Source organism: Peromyscus eremicus, chromosome 6, assembly GCF_949786415.1.
Source record: "Peromyscus eremicus chromosome 6, PerEre_H2_v1, whole genome shotgun sequence".
Classification (NCBI taxonomy): domain Eukaryota; kingdom Metazoa; phylum Chordata; class Mammalia; order Rodentia; family Cricetidae; genus Peromyscus; species Peromyscus eremicus.
Window position 1 is genome coordinate 53,531,242 of NC_081421.1, and position 22,286 is coordinate 53,553,527.

Below are 22,286 nucleotides of genomic sequence, written 5' to 3' on the forward strand. Positions count from 1 at the left end.
GGTCAGAGGACAACTTGCAGGAGCCGGTTCTTTTCCTCCATCATGTACAACTTGCTCATGAGCATCTTCACCCTCCGAGCCACCTCCCATTCATCTGGTGTGTGGGAGTGGTACATGGATGCAGGTCAGAGGACAACTTGAAGAAGCTGGTCCTCTCTTTCCACAGTGTGGGTCCCAGGGATTGGAACTCAGGTTAGTAGGTGTGGTGGCAAGAATCTTTTTATACACTGAGTCATTTTACTAACCTATGAACGGACAGCTTTGACATGAAACTATTTCCAGGGCCAGTGTCTCTCACACACACACTTCCCCCAGAGACTTCCATTACCTTTCAGCGGCTGCAGATAAAAATGCTACACCTTAGCAGCCATGTTTGGTACTTCAAAGTGGTTCCAGTGATAATCTGTTTACTTTTGGAAACAGGGGTTCACTAAGTATCCCCAGCAGGCCTTAAACTTGTCATGCTGCCCAGACAGGTCACAAATTCACGGTCCTCCTAAATGCTGGGGATACAGGCATGTATGACCACATCCCACAGGTGATGACCTTTACTACGGTACAAGATGCTGGAAGTGTTTAGAACAATATTATTTCATGAAATAGGATGGGGAAGAAAACCTCTTAATATCTTTAAATTAGTATTTTTTTATAATGTGACTTTAGATACATTATACTTAATATCTTAGGATGACAGATGACATTTCATCCACATTATAAGGCTCATAAATTCAAATGAACCTAGAAGATATTTTCAGAGACATTCTCTTTGAGAAAATGGGAGACAGCTTTATATTCAGGAACGCCTACCTCACGTTAAATATAGCTAATGGGGTATTTCTAGATAAAGAGAAGAATGACAGTCTTCCATATGCAAAGTTCAACACAGAAAGGAGACAGGATCACACGGTGGAGGACTCAGGAATATACGTAGATTGAGAATACAAGGAATAGAAAAGTGTGTAATCCAATTTGTTTGTCGTAAGATGAACACAGGAGTTTGAAAAGAAAAACATGTCAAGTAAAGATTCTCGCTTTCCCCACAAACTCCAGCGGATGTTATACTCGTGTTAACTCGTGAAGTGTTACACACTGCCTCGTGCTAACTCGTGAAGTGGGAACAAGTTTCCAAATCCACATCACGAGCCAGTTTTAAAATTTTCTTTACTTTCGTTCTAATTGTTTTCTTCTCTATACACTCAGACGCAAGAGCAGTTTTATGGAAAGTTGTGCTGCTGTGTATTTACACAGAGAACCAGAGAGCAGGGTACTACTGATGGGAAGAAGATGCCAGACTTCCTTATTATTCAGGCATTGAGCTGTATCCTCTCTCTGCTAAGATACAGAGCTAGTGAACAGCAAGTAAGAACCCACCTTCACATCTGGCATGTGCCTTGGTTGGATTCCTAGCACCACAAAAATAGACAAAAGAAAAATCACTTCCAATAATTTAACTTGAAAGATATTTTACTTAAACTTCTGTAGTTTATTGATCACAAGGCAAAATTTGTTTAAATGATGTCTCCATTAAAGTTTAAGTTGGTAAATGTGCAAAGTCTCCTATGTTACCATAACAGATGACCTAACAACTGAATTCCAACTGTTCCTATAGAATGGAAGACCATTTCTGCCTACTAGCCATTCCACAAGGATTAATATTCAGAATATATAAAGAATTCAGGAAGTTAAACACTGCAAAAACTCGATTAAAAAAGGCAAATGAATCGAACAGATTGTTCTTCGAAGAAGAAATGCAAACGGCCGATAAACACATGAAAAACCTTCAATATCCCTAGCCCTAAAGGAAGTGCAGATCAAAACGACATTGAGATTCCATCTCACCCTCGTCAGAATAACCACCATGAAGAAAACAACACGTGCTGGTGAGGCTAGGCTTGGAGGAGAACCCTGATCCACTCAGGTAGACAATCCTGGCAGCCTCTATGAGGTCGGCACGGAAGGTCTTCCAAAACTAAACAAGCGCCAGCATACAACCCACCTAGACCACCCGAGCAATCATGTTTTCCATTGCACTTTTCAGAACAGCAAAGACGTGGACCCAGTAGAGACGCCCATCAACGTATGAATAAAGAAAATACGGACACACACAAAGCAGGTATTATTCAGCCATACGAATGAAGTCATGTCATTTGTAGAAAGATGGATGGCACCAGATATCGCATGAAGGGGACTAATTCAGAGTCAGGACTACAGCTATGCAGAGCCTAGCTGAGGACAGGAGAAGGGGAAGACATTAAAGTGGAGTGGGAACTGCTGGGAGGGGTTCACGGAAGGGGAAGCAGGACAGGAGAGGGTAACAGAGGTGACCATGATCACAGTATTTACGACAAGTGCCATAGTGAAACCCATTATTTGTACAACTAATAGATGCTAAGAAAAAAAAAATGAAATTGTTTACGAAAACAGTCTTAACTGTTTAACTGAGGCTTAACTGCTAACTGGTTGTCTTATTAGAAGAGGGTCACAGAGAAATAAAATGCATTATCCAAGATGAACGCGATTTCCCAACCCGAGACACACGTCGGCAAATATCTCCCGAAGAGCATGGGTTTAGAAACTTACCGAAAGGTGGCAGGTCCTTCACCGGCACCTTCTTCCGTGAAGGGTAGAGGGACACGGCAGGCACCTGCAGTCCCTGGCTGACTTTATGTGGTGGCTGTGGCTGTGGCAGCGGCTGCTGAGGCTGCACTTTCTGCTGCGGCCCTGCACGGGGAGCCACAGGGGAGGTCTCGGACTTGACAGGCTTTTTGTCTCCAGGGTTCTTGGGCACTGGTCATGGTGGAGAGTGAAAACAGAGCACAGAGCTAAGGAGTCAGCATAATGTGGAGACAAGGTCGGCGCTGCAGAGCAAGTGCAGCGAGATCACCAGCATGGACCCCCACCCCCACCGCCTCACCAAGGACAGAGAGGGAGGGGAAACCCGAGCTACTGAAAATGAGAGGTGTAGCAGGACAAGGGTATTTGCCTTATGAATGAGTGATCTCAAAGAGGATTATACTGCTAAGTACCAAATAAAAATAAAAACAATGAGGGCAGTCCAGTGCAGATTAAAAACACAAACACATGGGCTGGCACGATGGCTCATCGGGTAGAGGATGTTGCTGCCGAGCCTGGCCATCAGAGCTTGATCCCTGGAACCCATATGGAAGGAGAGACCCAGCTGACCTCCACAGGTACAACACAACATGTATGGTGCCAACCACCCACACTTTGTAAATAAATCAAATAAATAAATGAATGTTAAAAAAAAATACATGATAAAAATCAAAGAATTTTTTTAAATGGCATCCAAAACTTTACCGCATCTGAGATAATGCTATTAACTGTAATCTACTTAACATCAAATCCTCCTGGGATGGAGCATTATTTTTGAGCAAACAGTGGCCAATGCTGCTTAGGTATTGTACGGTAGAAGGCAGATTACAGGAACACTAAGTGCTGTGGAAGTTTCACATGCAGAACTCACTGACACCAGACACTCAGAGATCAACAGTTAGGAAACTCAGGCTGCTCATCTCGGTAGGCTCTTAGCTACATCACAAGGGACCTTTAGAGTGTCGTGGGTATGGATGTGCTGTACTGAGTGTGTGCCTAGAACCTGCAGAGGCCAGAAAAGGGCACTGGATCCCTTGGAACTGGAGTTTTTGATGGTTAGGAGCTACCATATATCTGGGAATTGAACGCAGGTCCTCTGCAGGAACTGTGAGTGCTCTTAGCCACTAAGCCATCTCTCCAGCCCTATGCCCTGGGTAAACAGAGTCATGCGATCTTCTCAAGTTATCTATCTCACATTGCAATTATCAAGAAGATGTAATTCAAATTTGCCCATAAAAGTTCCCAAAGTGTCCTAAATGCAAAATGCTTAAATCTTATCATACAGAAATAGACACAAAGCGCCCCATGTAGAGACTGGCCACATTTCTATTTTTCATTTTAACAGTCATGTGTCACTATGTTGTCTAGGATGGCCACGGAAACCCTGGGCTCACGTGATCTTCCAACCTTAGCCTCCTCAGAAGCTGGAACTGCAGACGTGTGCCGCCATCCCTGGTTCACAGCCTGGCCAGTTATTTCAAGGTTGGGAACCCACACATTAGGCTAAGGTGTGGTGTGTTCTATAGCAGGATCACTGCTTTAGTGGGCAGGTGCTGGAGGCCGTCTGAGCTGAGGGAGACTCAGTAGCCAGCACACCCCGTTCTGTGCTCCTCTGACCTGATGATTCCCTAACCAGGTTGCCCATCACTCTGGGAGTTCCTCTGTGAGAGAAAAAGGCATGCCAGCTGGCGCCACAGTCACCTCCAGGTCTCTTGCTTTGGGTGCTGGCTGTGTCGGATGAAACCAAAGCAAGGAGGTATGCATGCGCCCAGGGTCCCCTTGACTGCACAAACTTAACTGGACACGAAGACCCAGTCAAGCACGAGGACGGTGTCTGTCAGGACCACTGCGCACCCCTGTGCTCACAGCCCCCTCTGACCCCCTCCGTCATACGCGGAACAGCCTGCAGCTGATTCGGGGAGGCACTCACAGGTGCTGGTCGCCGGCTCACACTGCAGCGACAGCGTCTGGAGACTCTCCTCGTCCATCTCCAGCTCCAGGTTGGACAGGTACTGCTTCACCTTCCTGGCCATCTGGGCATCTTCATACAGCTTTTTGGCATTGAGGAAGGAGCTGCGGCGCACCCGCTTTTTATGCCCGCCGGTCTGCGCGACATCCAGCACGGTGGCATTGGCGCTGCCCTGACTCAGCGACCTGGAAGGCGAAAAACAAGAATGCGACCCTCTGGAGCACGGTATTGGCTGATCTACCAGACTTGTGTAAAGAGTCTACGCCTGAAAGGTCACATGCCCCATTCCAGTAAGTAAACTGCTACGGGGGAATGCAGGATAACAGAGATTTACACAAGGTTTGGTTAAAAGGGAATTATACACAATACATATACACAAATATGCTTGGCATATGTTCTGCTCCTACCAGTAAATTCTCCTTTTCATCTCACAGAGCATTCAAAGTCCGTTCTCTCACAGAGGCCAGAAAACATAATTGCATATAAAAGCATGTGCAAGGACACTGAGTGACAATTCACAAAATTAAGTTAGCTTCTCCTAATGGGGGTATTTTATATGGACTTGATTAAACTCGGCTACACTGCTCACAATTGCGTTCTTACTCTGTGGGTTGAATATGTGAGTTTTTAAAAGAGTAAATCTGTTAATACAATGGTCATGCAAACGTAAACATACGTATGGAGACTATTTAGTACATGAATTGTTAAGAATTATTTTTAAAGGGGGCTGATCTATGGAGAATGAAAATTTATATAGAATGAAAACAGTAGTTAGTTGAGCTGTAGAAAATCTGGTTGGGGGCATGGGGGTGCCTAACACCACCACAGTCGTTCTGGATCTGTGCGACAGTGTTTCAGTCACACAATTTCTTCCTTCTAAAAGCATGCCTTCCTTCCCCCACTTCTTGGGCTTTTTCATTTCAAAACACACAAGTTATATTAAAATATATATAATCTTTCTGACAGACAAGAAATGTGTGTGGTCTACATTTTCCAGAATCATCATCAGTCATTTCACAGCTCTGGTGGACCTGACTTCAGGAAAGCCCCCACAGATTAAATCTGAAGTCAGTTTGCAATCTGAAATTCTGATAGAGCAAGAGGGTTAAGGGGGAGAAAAAAAAAACAAAAAACAAAAGCAAAGCGTCAGAAAACAGAGCAGGTAAGAAAACACACCGCCATGGGCTGAGCGAGAACCAAGTGTGCAAATGCTGCCACTTACCCCAGACTCCGCCACTTCTTCTTCCTGCAAGTGAGAGCCACGGAGATTGAAGCACGGGTGTAGAAGGAGACAGAAAGATCACAAGCTCAGAAAGAAAGGATCAGACTTCTGGACAAGCAGTTCTAGAAGCCCACAAACATTAACTGCATAATCACCTCACACGCGTCCACTACAAACACCTCTCTGGCCTAAAAGGCTGCTGCTGACATTTTTGTCCATTCCCTCCACTGATTGAACTAATCACTGCTTTTTTTCCCGGCAGATAAACAGACTGTACGGACATGATGACAATTCTGTTCTAGTTCACACTACCGATTACAAGTTCTAACTCTGCGACTCAGTGTTCTGGAAAATAAGAGGTAAATACTTGCACCTAACATCAATTCGAACTGTCTGCAGGACAAGCTGTTTGCACTACTAGTATATGTGCCCTGGATGCAAGTGAGAGAAATCACTGCAAACTGAACCCTAAGGGTTATTCTCTCAGCACACCCTGATGTAACTCCTAAATTTACGTATTTAGATTCTCCTTCTGTGGGCAAGCTCACTCTAACCATTCTAACCCCACAAATGCCATGGCCAACAACTCACGTACCGAGTCCTGAACATAAGGGCAGGGTCCATGTTTACTGAGGCCATTCGGCCAACATGACGGATTTCTTTCGCAATCATCCTCAGCTTCTCAAAGTTGACCAGTCCATCTACTTTTGAGTCATTTCCTGAGATGAACAGAGGAGGAACAAGTCATCACCTAGTGCTCATTCTGTGCTCCCTCCAGAACAGGGCAAGCCTGCCTGTGCTCACCCTCATGGAGGAATGTCAGATCCTTCTTGATGACGGGGAACAGAGGGATGACAGGAGGTTGTAAGTTCTGCCCGCTCAGGACGTTGCGGTACTTCGCCATGTTTCTGGAAGGATCAAATAAGTCTTGTAGGTCCTGGAATAGCTTTTCATATTTATTGGGAAGTTTTTCCCAGGTAGTTCGGAGTCTTGCCACTGGTGCCAGGTTTAGGCCACTAAGAGGGGAGAGAAGAGGAGTGAGATATGATTAAATGATCCCCTCAGAAACAAAGGAAGTCATATAAAGAAACACCTATGTGTGTGAACTTTCCATGCACGGAAATTTACAGAATGCCTAAGAAGATCATGCCCATCCTGCCTGGGTAGTGAGTGGCAGCTAAAAGCAGGGTCAGAGCCAAACCACTGGCCTTTATACTTCTTCCCTTTATGGTCCCTTAACATTTCTTATATTCATTCATTCATGTGCCTGTGTGTGTGTGTGTGTGTGTGTGTGTGTGTGTGTGTGTGTGTGTGTGTGTCGGGGGAGGGGGAGTCCCAGCAAGTATGTGAAGGTAAGAGACCAACTTCCAGGAATCGGGTCTCCCCTTCAAACATGTGGGTCCAGAGATTAGACTCAGGTGACCAGGCTGCAGCAGCAGGTACACCTCTTTACTGGCTGGCCCTCTGTTCTGTTTGTTTTCTGTTGAGACAGGGTCTTGCTCATAGCCCTGGCTGGCTGCACTGACTAGGCTGGGCTCTGACTCAGAGATCTACCTGACTCTGCCTCCTGAAGTGTGAGGATTAAAGCTTCACCTCTACAGCCAGCCAGCTGGCTCTTCTCTATGCTCTCTCCATCTGGTTACTCTCTGCTATGGACGGCTCCGAACTGGCCCCCAAAGGTCCTTGTGTGGCTTAGGCCCCAGTGCACTCAGCACCGGGAGGTTGTGAAGGGACAATTTAGGAGAGGAAGCTGCTACATCGGGAACGGTGGCAAGGCCTGCAATCCCAGCGCTGGGGAGGTTGGAGGCTCACACAGTTGAGAGCAGCTGATCTGCAAAGACAGACCCTGGCTCCAGCCCAGGGGCGGGGAGAGCAGACAGAGGTCCTCCGACGTAACCGGGGCAAGGCAACCCTGTCCGTCTCTTCCTTATTTTTACATTCCAGCCACAAACAGCTCTGTTCCACCAAACATGATAAACTACTGCCTCACCACAAGCCCAGGCACAACAGGGCCAAGTGACTGTGGGCACAAACCTCCAAAACGGCTAGCCAAAATAAACCTTCCTTCCTTATAAAATGATTGTCTCAGGTATTCCGTTGTAATAACAGACAGCTGACTAGCACACTAATAACAAAACCAATAGAAGATAAGTACTGTTAGTTGGGGATAGTTTGTGTTCATGTACTTAAAAAAAATGTGGTTTTTGCACTGCTAAAATTTGCCATTTGATATTGGAATGCATTCTTAATAAATGTGGTTATGTTATGTATAATTTTATTTTTAAGACATTTATTTATTTCAGTGGTTCTCAACTTGTGGGTCACGACCCCTACAGGGGTCAAATATCAGACATCCTGCATATCAGATATTTATATTACAATTCATAACAGTGGAAAAATTACAGTTATGAAGTAGCAACAAAATAATTTTATGGTTGGTCACCACAACATGAGGACCTGTAGTAAAGGGCTGGAGCATTAAGAAGGTTGAGAACCACTGATTTATTTATTCATTTAGTATGCCATGGCACCATGCAGAGGCCAGGGGATAATTTGCGGAATGATCCTCTCCTTCCACCATGTGGGTCTTGGGGGTTGAAGTTACGATGTCAGGTTTGGTAGCAGGTGCCTTTACCCACGGAGCCATCTTGCTGACCCGCTATGTATCATTTTAACGCATATTTCTTGCTTTACTTTTTTTGGTTAATGACTTATAACTTGCTGCCTATTTTATATTTCTTTTATACTACAGAAATGATGTTAGACACAAAAGTAAAATTGAGCAATTTCCTTAATTTGGGTTCAAAATGGGTTATAAAGCATTGGAGACAATTTCTAACAGCAACAAATTCTGCTCAGGAATTTCTAACAACAAACAGTACAGTGGTGGTTTAATACATTTCATCACGGAAACAAGAACCATGAAGATGAAGAGCACAGTGGCTGGACCTCAGAAGCTGTCAATGACCAACGGAGAGCAATCACCAAGGCTGCCCTTGTAATTACACAAGACACCACCAGAGAACCCAGAAGGGACTCTTCAACAGTTGTGAGGCATTTGAAGCAAACTGGAAAGGTCTGAAAGAGCTCAATAAATGGGCAGCTCATGAGCCTACTGAAAAGCAAAAGGAACTAAAGAATTCTCTTATTCTCTGCAGAAACAATGAACTAGTTCTTCATTAGGTTGTGATGTGATAAGGACAGTTTATGATGATTAGTGATGAGCAGCTCAGTCCCTGGACCTTGACAAAACTCCAAAGCACTTCCCAAACTAAATTTGCATTAAATAAGGTTATGGTCACTGTTTGGTGGTCTCCTGCTGACCTGTCTCCCTGCAGCTTTTTGAATCCTGGCTAAACCATCATACCTGAAACATGTGCTCGGCGAATCATGAGAGGCACCAATTATATCTGCAATCCCTTCAGACAGCACTGGTCAACAGAAAGGGGCCCAATTCTTCTCCATGACAACACCCAACCACACGAGGCACATTGCTTCAAAAGTTGAACAAACTGGGCTACAACATTTGACCTTTACCCACCATAGTCACCTGACCTCTGCCAACCAACTACAACTTCTTCAAGTATGACAACTTCTGCAGGGAAAATGCTTCCACTACCAGTAGGATGTAGAAAATACTAAGACTTAGTTGAATCCTGAAACATGGACTTTTATAATACAGGAAAAGACAAACCTATTTCTCACTGGTAAAAATACTTGGACTGCAATGGGTCCTATTTTGATTAATAAAGATGTTAGAGCCTAGTTAACAAGATATAACATATAACAATTCCTTCTGCAACAGCCTCACACAAATATACAGCAGCATTTGGTTCGCAATAAATATTTGGTTTAAAAAAAGACCGGATAAATATTCCATCACAAAAATCACACTAGCCATGAGTATGAAGACTCCAGACACGTAAAATGACTAATAATCATTTTTAATATCCATAAAACTATCCATTTCCATTTTCTCCTGTTCCCCCTGTAAACACTTTTAAAAGGGAAGGAAGTTAACTTTGAACATTTGCAATAGTGCTGTAATGGAATCCCTTAGACATTATTATATTACTTAATCCTCCTGATATTTTGGGGGGAGTATCGATATTTTACACAGAAAATGAGTGGTGTTCAGAGAAATTCAAATGATTTGTCAGAAGTCAGAGTAAATAAGGTTGAATACCTCAATATACAAATAAATGGTAGACCCAGACCCTGTCTCCAAATCATGAGAGATTTTTAGACTTTTTTTTTATTTTAATTTTTGGTGCATGTGTACGTGTATGTGCGTCGTATGGTGAGTGTATCTGCATGCATATGGAGACCAGAAGTCACTATTCCACGTCTTTCCTTATCGCTCTCCATCTTACTTCTTTGGAGACAGTCTCTCATTGACTTCTTTGGAGACAATTGTCTCTCATTGTACTCCAAGGTCAGCATTTCTCCTAGACTGACTGACTGGTAAGGCCCCAGGATCCACCTGTCCCTGTCTCCCCAGGGCTGGGGTCAAAAGCACACTGTGCTTGGCTTTTATGTGGGTGCTGGGGATCTGAACGCAGGTCCTCAAGCTTGCACAGTAAGCACTGTACCCACCCAGAGAGTTTAAATTAAGGTATACGAAACAGAGGCGGGCATAGTGCGCACACACCTATAATTCCAGCACCTGGGAAACAGGATCGTGGGTTCCATGCCAGCCTGGGCTACTACAGGGACGCCTGCCTCAACACAACCCCCCAACCTCCAAAAAGATGTAGAATCAGAAAGAAAGAACTGCTTGTTGAACCAGTGATAGCCTAGTGTACAGGAGGCCTTACATTACAGACCAGCGAGCCACACGATCCACGATGAACTAGGAACTGCTCCATTTCTGTAAGCACATGGCGTAGGACAGACACTCTTACCTGATGATGGCAAACATGGAGTTAAAGTTCTTGCACTCCCGACAGTGCAGCGCGATCTTGATAAAATGCTTAATGATCTTCATTCTCTTCAGCTGGTTGGTCTCTCGCAGGATTTCGGAAGCCACCCAAAATGTTTCCTGGTTAATGACCTCCTCAAACGTCTTCAGGTTGGCACAGCTGGTTTTGGACTTGAGTTTAAACAAATCATCTATGTACTCGGTAGGCTCAATGCTGCGGAAGAGTTCAAAGTTCCTCATGGAGAGCTGCGTGGCGACCTCCACAGTGCTGAGCTGAAGAAGAGAGATTTGGCTCTCGCGCAGCAGCTCCTGGGCATCCTCATCTGAGCACAGCGTTTCCGTTTCCATGTTGTTTTTCAGATAGTACCTGAAAGAAACAAATGCGTTAGGTGTCAAGCTGAGCAGCGAGCCGGTGGTACTCCTTCAGGGAACAGTGCTAGTTCCTGGGGGGTGACGGGGGAAGAGGAAAGAGAATGATGATGTAAGCGTTCTTTTCATCCAGCCTGGGCAGTGCAGATGCCACCCCCGGCCACCAGGTCAGTGTCCCCAGCTCACAGAACCACCAGGTGACAGCCATCTACTCAGCAGGTAAGTGGAACTGAGCAAACCATGGGAACTTCCTCTGTGCCAGTCCTGTGGTTTTGTTTTGTTTTGTTTTCCTGCCATTGAAATACTTTTAGCTTGTGTGCCAAAGGTGACAGAAGAAAGCTATTTTCCAGATTAGATAAACATCAGCTCAAGGTCATGACTCAGTTTCCCATGAAGAGGGAATCTGACAATCAATTGCTAGGTCCACAGTAGCTCAATTCAAGATTACTTTTCATTTAATGTCTAGGAAACTTACTGGCTGAGCTGGCAAGACGGCTCCATGGGCAGAGCCATGCAAACTCAGAGATCCGAGTCCACAAAGTTGTCTTCTGACCTCCACACATACACTGTGGCAGATGTGACGCCCCCACAACAATATTGGGAGAGGAGAGACCTCAAGCAATTTATTTTCCTCTATTTCACCTTAGAGCAGATTTTTAAGTTGTTTTATATTTATTTTACATGTATGAGTGTTTTGCCTGCATGTATGATGTACTACATGTGTGCCTAGTGCCCTCAGAACTCAGCAGAAGACATAGGATCTCCTGGAACTGGATGGTTATGAACCACCATGTGGGTGCTAGAAACAGAACCCAGTTCCTCTGCAAGACCAACAAGGGCTCCTAACTGCTAAGTCATCTCTCCTGATTCAAGATTTAATTTTCAAATATTTAGATCTTCATGAAACTCATTTTAGGAAAATGGGAGCATTACCCCAATCTGTCAGAACAGGAAGCAGGCATCTGAAACCTAATGGCGGTCAATATGGACAGTTCCTATTAAGGAACTCACTAAAAGCAGCACCCCATCATTTGCTCTGTGGCTGCTCTCTCCCCCTTTTTGGCAGGCAAATGCCTTCTCCAAGTGAAACTCTATAAACAAAGACACAGAACAAGCACGTGGGGGTCCTAACTGGTCTTTTACATACTTCACAAAGTATTTAGGACGGAAAATAGACACCCTGTCCCTTAACGTGTACAGATTAATGTTCTCCACTGTGGTTACTCTGACAGCCTGACTCTCCTGAATAATGAATGAATGAGAATCATGAAGTTGAAACTCAGTGACTTGTGCAACTACGGATCTACATGCAGAGGATGCCTGACCTCTGACCTCCTAAAAAGTATCTATTAGTGTTGGAAATAAAAATGACACAGGGCAAGGATGTTACCATCACAGGTAGAAAGCCATGGTTTAGACCCATACCATGAAAAACTGAAGAACAATGACATTCAATAGAAAACTGGGCGCGGGGGGCGGGCACACTCCAGTTATTCATCTTACTAATTCCCCTTGAGTGGGAGAGTGCTTGGCAAGGCCTTGGGTTCAAGCTTCACCACTGTCAAAAACAGAGTAACAAGAGCAAACATGTGGTTTCTTGGCCTCGGATGTAGGTTTGAAGAGCAAAGCGCTTCGTTGAGACAGACTGTACCTTCCACTCAGTTGTATTCTGTCGGCAAGCTTGGAAAGCTGATCTGGGAGTCGCCGTTGTTTGATAACTCCCTCTGGCGTGACAGAGACCTCGCACAGAGAATACTGGTCTGGGGTGGCAGTGACGGCAAACTCTCTGATGGCCTGGATGACCACTTCCTTGGCTGTGGTGTCCTTACTGATCATGATGTACCGGCTTTGCTGGTCAGCCTTGAAAACTCTGAGCACCTGATCTGGCAAGTCTGGGGGCAGGAAGAGCCACACCGAGGCAGAAGCAATGTTAACAGATGGCAACACAAAGTAACACACCCCACTCCTCAAAGGGTGATGACTTCTCCCTCCTGGACAAAGTTGTGACATGCTAACCGCAAAACCACATCTTCCCCGATACCATATCTTCCCCGACAGATAGCTGCATGGCTAATAGACAAATACAATCACGGAGCACACACACAAGATGTCATGTGAGCATCAAAGAAAAATGTACACCTAAAGTTAATCTTTATTATAAGGGAAAGCCCATTAAGCCTACTTAAACATGCCTCCTGATTTATTTACTTGATATAACTTAGTAATAAATGCATCGTATATTATTCATTTTATCAAATACAAAACAGGCTTAGCTGAACTAAAATGATTTTCAAAATACAACAAGAACTGGTTCCAATGTTCGGAGTTTGAGGTTCATTCTGACTCTTGGTGAGTGACACCATCCACGCCAAACCAAACATGCATACCGTGTCCCTACTGCCTTTGAAAGAGAGGTCACTGAGAAAGCAGAAGGGCTCCGGTGCTTACCTGGAGTCGTGCTGAAGTCCAGAATCCGGTGGTGTGACTGCAGCAGGTCAGGGTTACTCGAAGACAGTGTTCCGCTGACGGGCAGGGCGGCTGGGATGTGTTTGGTCTGCCTCAGGCCCACGATGCTATCATCTTGAGACTGACCAATCCCAATATCACTGAGAGGAGCAGATTTAAAAAAAAATTAAAATAAATTACTGGCAAGGTAAAGGCTCTAGGCATTTTCATTTAAACTTGCCATTAATGTAAAAATGTGAAAAATGGTTGAAAACTGTAATGGCCAGAATGGCGAAACACATTTAGCCAAATTCACTATCTCTTAAACCTGTCTTTTTAATGAGCCATAGCCAAAACCAGTATTTTTTTCTCAGAATAAAAACACGGTAAAGAAAAGGTGCTTTGTGTCTGAATGAATGAATGAATGAATGAATGAATGAATGAATGAGAATGGATCCGAGACAACGCACGTGGGAAAGAACCCACAGCGCAGCAACAGCAGAGAAAGATGCTTTATGATCTGATCCTCCAGATGAAGGAACTGAGGAAAAAGAAAGGGGAGAGATACGCCAGACTGTCCTACTTATATTCTTCAATGTTTTAGGTGGAGAAACAAGATCACCGTGGAGTCCAAATGTGAGGAAAGCCTGACACAGACCTCATCTCTTAACGAGAGCGTGAGTGTGCACTGGGCACAGACACACTTCCTGGCTTCGAAGGCCTAGCAGTGCAAATGCAGCGACTCACTTCTAATTCCTTAGTTACACGTTTACATCTCCAGAGAAACCCGAGCATTACTGACGGTTACAGGCTCCTCTCTGTTTACAGAAAACAGTCCTGCGGTCACCTGTGTGTTTGTGCAGCGTCTTGTCACACAGCTGGGGAGGGCTGTGGTGCCAGAGCCTCCTGCACGTGCCTCCTGAGCTGGGATTACAAGTGTGCACGCACTACCACACCTCACGTGTGGGCAATGCTTATAACACGACTTGACAACATGTAAAATTATTTCTTGATCAAGTGTTTCCAAAAGAAAGCATACAATAAGATGAGTATGCAACAAAAGGGTAACTAGACAATATGCAAATGTCTACAGTTATAATTGCATAAGCACCTTGAAACAAAAAAAAAAGAATTCTACTGAAATTGGGATATAAATTAAGGTATCATAAATAAGAAAATTTTCATGTAAATTCTCCTTCACATATAGGAAAGCCCAGGACAGAAATCGAAGCTCTGTTTAAGCATGCACAGCTGGACCTATAAAGCCCTAAAATATTAATGTTCTATGCATGATAATAGTCTTTCCATTGGTGGAATGTATTTTTCAATCACATAAATGTCCTTGTCAAAAACATGAGATGATGTATGGTATAACACAATTACTGTGGGTATAAGGTATGTCTGACCAGGTCACTTATGGTAGAAACGACCATGACCATCAGTACACGCCAGGCACACCCTTTAAAAACGTTTCTTACCGCATTTTCCAACACCTCATAAAGTACTGCTGACACTCGCCGCTTCCTGATGCCTCCCTCACCTATACACCTTAATACTCACAGATACCAGGTTATTCTTGGACTTAAGCTTTGCACGTTTTATGCAAAATCTAACTGAGAAACATCCCTCTTGAGCACATCTTCTTGTCTAGCCTCTCCAACTGGCTCACTGTTACTGAAACAAGTCTGCTGGGTTTACGGCTGTTGACTAATCCTTTCCTTCCCCTGGGTTCACTGGGCTCCCTTGCTCAACTTACTTGGCATCCCAGTTCGAATTCTATCGTGCTCGTGACCTGCTTCTTGCTCTATGTGCATCATACATGCACCCCCGACGCACAATAATTCATGCCACTCTTGTCAATCCACCAGTGTCTAGCACCTTAGCTTCTGTAGTCCAGGTAACATTTAAGTTATTTATTTAAGTATATTATAACTAGAAGATTTCACTAATTTACTAGGTTATTACTCTGCTAAACACAGTAACAAAGGTGGGCACCTGGCTCAGTGGTGGAGTGCTTAACATGCTCAAGGCCCTGGGGTTTTTCCCACAGAACGTCATCAACACGTGCTGATGTCCAGACAAGTTGAAGCAGTAGTCAGCACTAAATCAAGGTGATTATATTATGGCAGATCCTCAAGCTTCCTGAGCCTGTGTTTAAATTACTTTCTCTTCAGCATTGATTTCTCAAATTGTTTTCATAAGAAAATACTTAAATGAGCCACACATTTGCCACAATATTTCCCTAGTGCTTTAAAATCAACATAGCTAATTACTGTCTTTTAAATTTTCCCTTGTCTAGTTTTTGAGCATCTTTGTAAGCATACACAGCCATAACTACACACTCATACTGCATTCCTAGCCAACATCCTGAGCTGTGGATGGATTGCAGCCCAGTTCTTGTGTGTTCCATTTCCAGCAATACTTACCAGGGTCACAATGATTTTTGATTTTTCTAGAGGTCTGAATTTAAACTCGAAGAATCCTTTATTATTATGTTGCTAATAATTCTGCATTGAGGTGACTTAACTTTTCCATCCATTTAAAACTAAGTTTTTATCAAAGGTCTCTTTATAATAGATTCCTAATTTTTGTAAATGCTACTGTCTTAATCCACCATCTCTAAGAAATTTACTCAGAATAGACACACTCTCAAGCCAATATTTATAGACTATCATACAGCTATGCTTATCTTTTGGGCCCATAGAATTTTTTTTTAAGATTTATTTATTTATTATGCATACAGCAGTCTGTCTGCATGTACGCCTGCAGGCCAGAAGAGGGTACCAGATCTCATTACAGATGGTTGTGAGCCACCATGTGGTTGCTGGGAATTGAACTCAGGACCTCTGGAAGAGCAGCCAGTGCTCTTAACCGCTCACTGAGCCATCTCTCCAGCCCAAGGGCCCAGAGAATATAGAAACCACCAATCATTACTCATAGTTTAATGTGGATAATGTAAATTTGACAATTCATCAATAATGTTTTAAATCATATGCCTCTATCCAGTCTGTGACTAAAATTTTTGTGATTAAGAAGAAAAGAAAGACTGATGTAGTCTCTGTGTGTGCACACATGCACGTGTATGTAGTGGTGTGCTGGAACCTGAACCTCATGGTTGTGGGAGGCAGTCTGACCACTGAGCCCCCTCTCTCAGCCTTTGAATGTCTCTATTTATTGCTTCTCTTTAGACCCCTTAAATTATCAAAGAAATAAATAAGCCAGTACCTTTCCCATTTGTTTGAGGAATATATCATTTTGAGCTTCATAGAAGACCATCAGGCCCCAAAACTAACAGGAAGAAATCAGGCAGCAAACAAGCAAAGCTAAGCCAAGTGTCAGGGACACCTGAAGCTGGGTGACCTGAGCTCCTGACAGGCACACACATCCAAGAAGAAAATTCAAGAGTGCAGCCTGACATGCTAATTCTAGAGGCACCTGAGGGGGCAGGGAAGAGGCCTGTGGTTGGCTGCCAGTCTTCCCAACAGTTAAAAAAAACTGAAGTGGGGGGAACAGGAATGATGAAGAGGGGCAGCTGGAAGCAGCAATGATTGGTGAGCCAAGAGGAGATGTTGTGGAGGGGACCCCAGGAAACACAAAAGCAGAAGCAAGGACAGCTAAGTCGTGGGGCAGGCAGGATGTCAACAGACCCCTATAAGAAGTTCAAATGAAGACAGGCTCACCTGCCTCTCACAGAAACCAGGAGCGGGCAGGCAAGTGGCAAAGCAGAATTAAGCAAACTCAACTATTATTGCTCCTGAGACACTCTGCCGAAGAGACACTTACTAGACTCTCAGACAAACATTCATTACATCAACACTTCTGTGCGTCCTTCTACTGAACACAATAGAGTAAGGTGCCGAACACAACCACACATACTTGTATGGTTTCTGAGGTAAGATGCTGATCCGAGTCTTGTCAAGAATTTTCTTTAGCTTGTTTCTCCCGCCCACGGTGTTGGCTTTACTCTTCTTGTTGACCTTCTCAAGACCGATCACCTGTTCCACATCTACGGCAAGATCGGGTATGGAGTAGCGACTGGCCTTCTTGATGTCTCCAATTTTAGGAAGATGAGGGGCACCATTTCTTTTCTCTTCAGACAATCTTGTCAGAAGCTCTTTAAATACTAAAATAGAAACACCACAAAATATCAGTCACAAAAATGGAAACAATGTTGGGCTAACAGTGGAGTTTGCAAACACATAAGTAGTACAGACTAGCTATAAAAACTAGAGCCCGAAAAACTAGTCTCTACTCAGACGAGCCTAAGAGAAGGAAGACACCCTTCCATCTGTGGGGTGATTGTATTCATCAACAGAAGACGGGCCTGACAAGTCAATACAATCACCCTGTGGTTCTCAAGTTGATACACTTTTATCTAAATGTAATCACATACTGACATAAAAAATTCTGTATTATATATTTTAGCATGGCCCTAGAAATACTAGAATCCTTACTGGTTTACTATTTATAGACATTACTTCTTCCAGGATTAAGATCTAAATGTAAAAAAACAAATAAAACAAAACAAAAGCTAAAGCAGTCTGAGTCTGCAGAATACTCACCAAATAAGTTGGTTTTCACAGTGATGGACAGGTGTGTGTTATTCCTAAGAATTTCCAAAGCTTTTGAAAGCTGGATATTTTCAAAGTTTTGACCATTTACTTCTAATATCTAAAAAGTGAAGTTATAAAAATCAATGTTAATATCATCACTGACTGATTTAAAAAAAAAGAGGCTCTGAAATTCACACTTAGACCTAGAGGTGAGGCCTCTTACCTGATCCCCACGCTTCAAGCCTGCCTCAGTGGCTTTGCTACCCGAATCGACACTGTCCACAAAGATGCCAAAGCCCTTCTCAGAGCCTCCCAGTAAGATGAAGGGCAGAGGGGCTTCCCGGGACGGCTTTGTGAGCGTCATCAACCTCCGCTTGGCTTTAGCCGCACAGGCAATGTTTAGCAGCCTTAGGTGTCCACCCATTTTCTGCAAGAGTTCAGGAAGGGTAGCATCAACTCGAGGACAGGCAGAGGAAGATAAACTCAACACCGCTCATAAAACCTCCCAAGGGTTACCTCTCTTTCCAGATTATTTTCAAATTCTTCTAGGAATCGCGTCATTGCAGGATCTCCTTCGAAGTCATTGAAGTGATTATTCACCCACAGTAATACTACCCGTGTCACCTACAAAAGCAATGGAGTTCAGGACATTTTTTTTTTTTTTTAGTGCTAAAGATTTATGATCGACGTCACTGAAAAAAATACATCATTTTAAACAATTTACTGAAAAATATTGAGCATGAAAATTAATAAAAATAAACCCTTAAACACGGACTTTACACATGTTAAAAAAATGACCTTCGGGACTGGGGAGACGCTCAGCTGATAAGGGGGCTTGCTGTGCAAGCCTGAAGACCTGAGTTCAGATCCACAGCATCCACTTAAGAGGCCAGGTGTGGCAGTGTGTGCCTGGAATGCAGCAGGAGGGACCCTAGGGGGCCCCTGGCCGGCCAATCTAGCCCACATCAGTTTTAGTGAGAGGTTTAGTGAGAGGCTCTGTCTCAAAGACTAAGGTAGAGAGTAACAGAGGAAGCGAGCCAATGTTAGCCTCCGGCCTCCACATGTCCATGCGTGTGCACACGTAAACACGCACACACATAACAAAAACAGTGACCTTCTCAAGACATACATGTCTGTTTTAAGTACTGACTGTTGTGGCTTTGCCATGGAACTTCCAACCTGTGGCGGTATTTACCCTACATTGTTTTATTTTCAAAACATATGAGAGAAGGCTAAATAAAAGCAAATGTAATAAAACCAAAATACCTTAGTACAAAATCAGATAGAAACTAAGAAGTACAAGGGCAGGCTAGATAAGGAAAACAGTAGTAATCTAGAAAGCAAAGTAATCTGTGTGGGGAAGGGCTGTCAAAGGAAGGAGCCAACGCTACTGTGTACCGCGTATCATCCAGTGTGGCCTTGAGAGAGCTCCTAGACCGCCGGATGGTCAGTTCAGAAGTGGGTCCCAAGGCCTTCGGCAGCACAAGGAGATGAACTGCTCCAGTCCTACCAAACCTCTAATGTCCACCCAGGATATGCTGCCCACCATACCAGTGACTGCAGACACGTGGTTACGGCTCACCACATTGCCAAGAGAATGACACACTGGCCTTGCATTTAAAGTAAAAGGTATTTCTGAAACTGACAGCTTAGAAATCTGTAAGAATGGCTATCTGCATCATTTTGTCATCATTTTTATTTTTCTTAAAAAAAGGTTCTTGCATTTCATTAAATTAATTTGAACACAGCTGAGGTCCCACATTTTATCTTTCAGCAGTGCACATTTCAGACACGAAAATAGAACGCCTTTCCAACCTTATCCCTGAGGCTCGGGTCATTAAACCACTCCAATAACTTCTTCCCCACTTCCATCGGGCTGGAGAGGAAAGTCCGGTATGTCAGCAGGAAGTCTTCTATGAAGGTTGGATCCACTACAGAATGCTCTTCCACCAAATGCATGGTCAGCCTCTCGGAGGTACCCTGCAGCAAATCAAAGTCTAGTCACCAATATGAATGGGTCGTTGATATGGCACCCCAATTTCAAACCTTTCACGTAGAACCAGATAGGCAACAAGACAGATAACTAATCAGCTGCCATTCATCAACCAGCAACTAGTAGTAGGTATTATGCTTGTTGGCAAAGGAAGCAGGAAGGGGACGGGATGAGGATGAAGTTTAATGGACGTGTGTGCAAGTGCCACAAGGAAACCCACTACTCTGGATGACAACCGAAAACAATTAGAAGAAGGACCGTACGTGTGTGTGTGTGTGTGTGTGTGTGTGTGTGTGTGTGTGTGTGTGTATGTGTGTGAAAAGTCACAAGAAACTGATCAGCAAAGCTTTCTCCTCTTTGGAAGGAACGCCTCTTTATCCTACCTTGATGACGATGTGGCCCTTCCTTGTTCCGGTCCGATCCAGTTCTCTGTGCTCCTTTACCATCACAATCTCTCCTTCTTCCTCAACTTTCTGCATGTTCTTTTCTACTTGGTTCAAAATACGGCAGTAATCTTGCTGGGCAATGCAGACAAACTAGAATAAAATGTAAGTCCTGTGTTAATGATAAAGTGCTTGCAAAAGAGCTACCTGCCTAATAATTCAGTTTTAATTATTTAATACTGACATTTCCCCCTGTCTTTCTCCTACTTTCTGAATCAATGCAGGAATGAACCCTAATCAGACTTCTCTGCTTTTAATGTATTTCTTCCTTGGTTCATTTGTTAAAGTTTCTGTTTTATTTTTAAAACTCTAACAATCTAAAAACTCAAAAGCCCTCTTCCATCTTCAGATAGAAAACACTGGTAGAGAAGAAAACAATCCTAGGACAGACATAAAACAACTACCATTTGGCTTTATAATTTTCGAAAGTGTTAAAAGAGTGTAAAAATAGTGGTTTAATTAGAGATGTAGACATTCAAATATATATTGTATATTGGAGTAAATATGTAACTGTGCTAATTACATACATGGACAACAGTTTTAGTAACCGTCCTGCTTTTAAGAAGGTCCGAGATGAAGCCATGCATTTATTATATTTCAGATTGTTACTTGTAACTTGTATTAAAGGTAATCCTTGCTCTTAAGAGGAAAAGTTAACAGCGGGATGTTGTCAAGTTATTACTCACGTAACTCCACGGGCTTGTGCACACGCAAAGGTCAGGGCTTATACATGTGTATGCAGGTGTGCCGTGGACGCCACAGGAGGATGTGTGTGTTCCTCTATCACCCTCTACCTCAGTCCACTGAACAAGGCCTCTCAATGAACCTGGGGCTTGTAGTTTTTCTGCTAGGTGGGTGGCCAGCAAAGTCCCAGGGATTCTCCTGTTTCCAAACCACCCTTCAACACTGGGGTTACAGGTGCACAACATGGCCACACCCCACTTTTTACATGGGTGACAGGATGACAAACTCATGTTCGCATGGCAAGTGCTCTTCCACAACGAGCTAACGCCCCAGCCCCCCCCCCTTTTTTTTTAATTTCCTTGAGAGAGGATCTCACGCTACAGAGCATGTTGGCCTCAAACTCCTCAGCATACTAAGGGTTGAAATTAAAGACATAGGCTGCCATACCTGGCTCAATTAGGAGTTTATTAAGACTAAAAATAAATTATGAAATCACTTGCTCCACAAAAGAAACAAAGGCTTGTGTGGAGACAAGAGCAGATAGTCCAGCAGACCAAAAAAACATCATTTTCCTTTACTCTAGAATTTTAATTTACTCTAGTTTACATAGGGGATGCAGGAAATTTCTGTTTCTCTTTTAATATGACAAAGATGAAGAGGTGGTCATTAAATTTACAGGCATACTAGATAAAATATTCAATTATTGAAAGTTATACTTTAGAGGTGTTGTGTTCCTGAAGAGACGCGAAAAAATGTCTATTTATCCCAGATAGGGCAACAACAACTCACCAAAGAAAGTAATCCACTCAGATCTAGTTTAGCAAAATACTGAGTGTAATCTGAGTTACTCAGAGAAGTATGAATGAGAGGGTGACCGTAGAAGGCTGCGTGACTTACCGGCTGCTACACTACTGGAGAAAACGTTTTCTTCCTGTCCCTAGCAACAGCTACTTTCACATGGATCCTCAAGAAGGGGCAGGGCCTTATGAACCACCCCCAGGCTGCTGTCTAACACTGATGGACCCAGTCTTGAGCAGAACTTCTCCAAGTACTTACAGCTGTTGAGAGTTCAAG

At 43.6% G+C, this 22,286-nt stretch overlaps 1 protein-coding gene across 3 annotated transcripts in view; it reads right to left on the reverse strand.

The window, feature by feature from the left end:
* Nucleotides 1-22,286, reverse strand: part of Rapgef2 (Rap guanine nucleotide exchange factor 2) — a 244,540-nt gene that overhangs the window by 14,412 nt on the left and 207,842 nt on the right. For 2 of the 3 annotated variants that reach the window (XM_059265507.1, XM_059265506.1), the window contains 14 exons: nucleotides 20,469-20,621; nucleotides 19,908-20,072; nucleotides 18,609-18,716; nucleotides 18,316-18,519; nucleotides 18,102-18,210; nucleotides 17,416-17,662; nucleotides 13,543-13,700; nucleotides 12,746-12,986; nucleotides 10,709-11,092; nucleotides 6,609-6,820; nucleotides 6,400-6,523; nucleotides 5,805-5,828; nucleotides 4,544-4,767; nucleotides 2,581-2,787 (listed from right to left, as the gene is read on the reverse strand). In XM_059265507.1, the coding sequence (XP_059121490.1) occupies nucleotides 2,581-2,787; nucleotides 4,544-4,767; nucleotides 5,805-5,828; nucleotides 6,400-6,523; nucleotides 6,609-6,820; nucleotides 10,709-11,092; nucleotides 12,746-12,986; nucleotides 13,543-13,700; nucleotides 17,416-17,662; nucleotides 18,102-18,210; nucleotides 18,316-18,519; nucleotides 18,609-18,716; nucleotides 19,908-20,072; nucleotides 20,469-20,621 (2,560 nt within the window). The remainder of the gene's footprint in view (nucleotides 1-2,580; nucleotides 2,788-4,543; nucleotides 4,768-5,804; nucleotides 5,829-6,399; nucleotides 6,524-6,608; nucleotides 6,821-10,708; nucleotides 11,093-12,745; nucleotides 12,987-13,542; nucleotides 13,701-17,415; nucleotides 17,663-18,101; nucleotides 18,211-18,315; nucleotides 18,520-18,608; nucleotides 18,717-19,907; nucleotides 20,073-20,468; nucleotides 20,622-22,286) is intronic. The other variant, XM_059265508.1, reaches the window with a different exon arrangement.